At 45.1% G+C, this 3,340-nt stretch overlaps 1 protein-coding gene across 7 annotated transcripts in view; it reads right to left on the bottom strand.

The window, feature by feature from the left end:
• Nucleotides 1-2,658, bottom strand: part of LOC107683494 (E3 ubiquitin-protein ligase TRIM9) — a 25,427-nt gene extending 22,769 nt beyond the window's left edge. For all 7 annotated transcript variants that reach the window (XM_016479590.1, XM_016479567.1, XM_016479559.1 and 4 more), the window contains exon 1: nucleotides 1,734-2,658. In XM_016479590.1, the coding sequence (XP_016335076.1) occupies nucleotides 1,734-2,573 (840 nt within the window). In that variant the 5' untranslated portion in view covers nucleotides 2,574-2,658. The remainder of the gene's footprint in view (nucleotides 1-1,733) is intronic.
• Between the last annotated feature and the right edge of the window lie 682 nt (nucleotides 2,659-3,340).

Genomic DNA, 3,340 nt, shown 5'->3' on the forward strand with positions numbered 1-3,340 from the left:
AGTAGCGATATTGAATATTTGATTGCCAACAGATTTACCAAGCTGTCATTCAAACAGTATATATACAAATTGAGGGAAAACAGCCTAAGCTGGATATAGGCTACAGCAGTCGGCTTAATTAAATGGCGCAACAGGCAGCTCTCTTTTAACACAGACTTTTAAGAAGGGATGGATGTTTGCTTCAAGTGATAGGCCAGGTAAGTGAAATTATATTATTTTGCTGTATGTATGTCGTTTTCTTTACGTTTTCTGACTAAAAGCAACCAAAAAGCCATTTTAAAGTGGTTAAGCAAATAATATAATAATAATAATCGGCAGGGATCCCAGACCAATACAATTAGTGTGCCTCCTCTATTTTAAAACCCACGAACCGCCACTGCTCAGTATTTAAATGTATAATTACACTGTAACAAGGAGACCTTAAAATAAAGTGTAACCCCCATTTATCACTTTTCAGCCATAACATGACAATTATCAGGTTATCATATCACCAAGAATATTTAATATTGGAGCATCACTAGGTGGTCTCACACCAACAATATTTCTATATTATATAAATATATTAACCTGTGTGAGCCATGTTAAACTATGTACTTATTGATCCACCTCCCTCCTTGTTGATTGCTCATGTTTATGGTTTCTGATTAAATAAAATGGTATTGCTGATGGTTTACTGCTAAATTAACTCCCTCACAATTTATTATCTTGGATAAAGCAGCATGTTGGGACTAGGAGAGAGAGCGGGGATTCTTTCCTTATTCTTCGCCTCTCCTATGGATACAGTCTTTCTCTTCCACAGACAGACATAGTAAATCAGCTCACTGCCTCACTATATCATGTTGCTACAACAACAGGCCACGGCCACTGCAGTTTTACATGTTCCCTGAGGAATCCAGACACACACAGTTAACACGAGCATCCTGTACGGTTGAGTTCCCATCAACAGATATTTTGAAAATAACACAACATCACAGGAGCATTAAACCTCCATAACTTCAAAACAGCACTGAATGTGCACTGCAGTTATAATCATAGACACCTCGAAATCCATACAAACATATATTTTCCATCAAAAGTTTTGCCTTGAATACTTGGATTTGAATTACTTTGGTTTTTTTTCTGTTGAATCTAAGCTGGAGAGCCGGTGCGCAAGTGTTTTTCATTTGGCCTGAATCATGACTGGTTGTGTCGTGCGCTGTGTTTTAATTAGACCGGTGGTGTCTCACCCTTCACAGTGACAAGTCTAACTGCACTAGTCCTCTTATACTAAAACCAGAGTGCTCAGCCCACTGAAAGGAGATTTGAGCTGGTTTTAAAATGGTTTAGGCTGCACACTCTTACAAATAAAGGTTCTTTATTGGCATTGGTTCATTTAACATTCATGGAATCTTTCCACTGCACAAAAGGTTCTTTACAGTGAAAAAAAAAAAAGATTCTTTACAGTATTCTTTACACTAAGAAAATAATGTTTTTTTATAGAACTGTTCACTGAAAGATTCTTTGGGGAACCAAAAATTCTTCTTCTCTGGCATCACTGTGTGAAAACCTACTTTTGGAACCTTTATTTTTAAGAGTGTAGCGGACCAAACCAACTGAAGACCAGCCCAGACTGTGAGACATCCAGACCAGGTTGTTCATCTGTTAGACCAGCTTAAACCAGGTGGATAGGCTGAAAGTCATCAGTGATTTTTTTTTTTTAAATAGTAAACAACAATCTCAACCAGTTTCCCCACCTTGTGGAGCTTCCACATGGCCCCCAGAGCTTTGACCTCATGAGTGGAGTGTTTGCCGTCCTCCAGACACTGGTAGCACACGGGGGTCTTACACTGGACGCAGTACATACTCAGGTTCTCCAGCTCGTGCTCGGTGCAGGTGGAGGTCTTCCGGGGACTCGCGCGGCGGCTGATTCTTCCTTGCGCCGGCGGCACGAGCCGGTGTTTGGCTAGCGGACCCCGGGGCGGGTGGCACCGTAGGCGGCACGGGTCGCAATAGAACACGTCGCACTGCTCGCACATGACCGTCGCCTCGCGGGGGCTCTTCTCGCACAGCTGGCACTTAAGCGCGGCCGCTTTACTCTGCTGGTACCGGTCCACAACCCCCTCCAGAACACGGTTCTTGGGGAAGCCCCGGAGCCCCCGGTCATCCAGCGTCAGGCTGCGATGGCACTGCGGGCAGGTGAGGCAAGAGTTTCGCGGGACCGGCGGCAGGACGCCGGTGTGAGGCAGCAGGTGGTGTTGCGCCTGGGGCGGATGAGGCACGCTAGGGGGGAAAACGCGCACACCGTTGGGGGACTTTTGGCACGGGGTGGTCGGTGCGCTCACGAACCCGCCGTAAGAGCCGTATCCGCTGTCCGCCTCGCTGTACAGACTCATCTTATCCAGGTCTAAGTAATCATAATCGGAGACGCCGGAGCCTGACGCGCGGCTGCTCTGCGGGGATTCGGCGTCGGGCGTCTGCACTAGGATGTTTCTCGCGCAGGCCAGGCAGATATTATGCGAGCACGGCAGGATGATCGGCTCGCGGAAAAACGAGCCGCACACTGGGCATTTCAACTCCTCTTCCATTTCATCCATCTTGTTGTTCGAGCCGGATTCGGAGACTTCCTATGAACGAAAACGGAATATTCCCTCCGATAGCAGCTCTGTACGTACGCGTCTCCTTCGCGTTCTCCGTATGCACCAGAGGATAGAGGAGGGGGCGGTATAAATTCGGTGGGCGTAGGCTGACTGGTGCACGAGCGCTAACAGCTACTGCATAAAATCGCTGTCGGTTTACGTGATGAGTTCCAGGAGTCCAATCAAACTGATGATGCAATGTATGGCATAAGTGCTTGATGAATTTGAGACACAGCCAATGTTTGTGGTAGTGCACCTGCTCTAACAGCGCGCCTGATTTTCCTATCCAACGCCGCTTAATGTGTGTTTATGTAAGCTACATCACAAGTCACTCTTCAGCTCTAGTGTTTGACAGCAAAACATGTCTGGGAGCTAAATCTGAAATGTTCTCTCATAATTGCAAGGTGGTGATAATTGTCTTAGAGAGCAGATAGATCAAAATAATACAAAAGAGAAAATGTGTCCAACGCGCAATTTGTTTTGTCGATTCCGTCCAATAGACGGCCATCCAGCAGTTGTTGCTATGGTTACCTCTCAACAAAAACGTTATCTGTTCAGACAAACTTTTATGGTGACTGGAAGGTTGTTGAAAACGTTATATACATATTTAAAATGTGTAGATATAATTTATACACAATGTTTTTTAGACAGCCATCCGATATAGACACCTGTCTATATCCCAGACGTTATACAACAAAACATAGGCCTGCTTTAATTATTTATCA

The sequence above is a fragment of the Sinocyclocheilus anshuiensis genome, unplaced genomic scaffold (genome assembly GCF_001515605.1).
Source record: "Sinocyclocheilus anshuiensis isolate Anshui unplaced genomic scaffold, SAMN03320099.WGS_v1.1 scaffold413, whole genome shotgun sequence".
Classification (NCBI taxonomy): Eukaryota; Metazoa; Chordata; class Actinopteri; order Cypriniformes; family Cyprinidae; genus Sinocyclocheilus; species Sinocyclocheilus anshuiensis.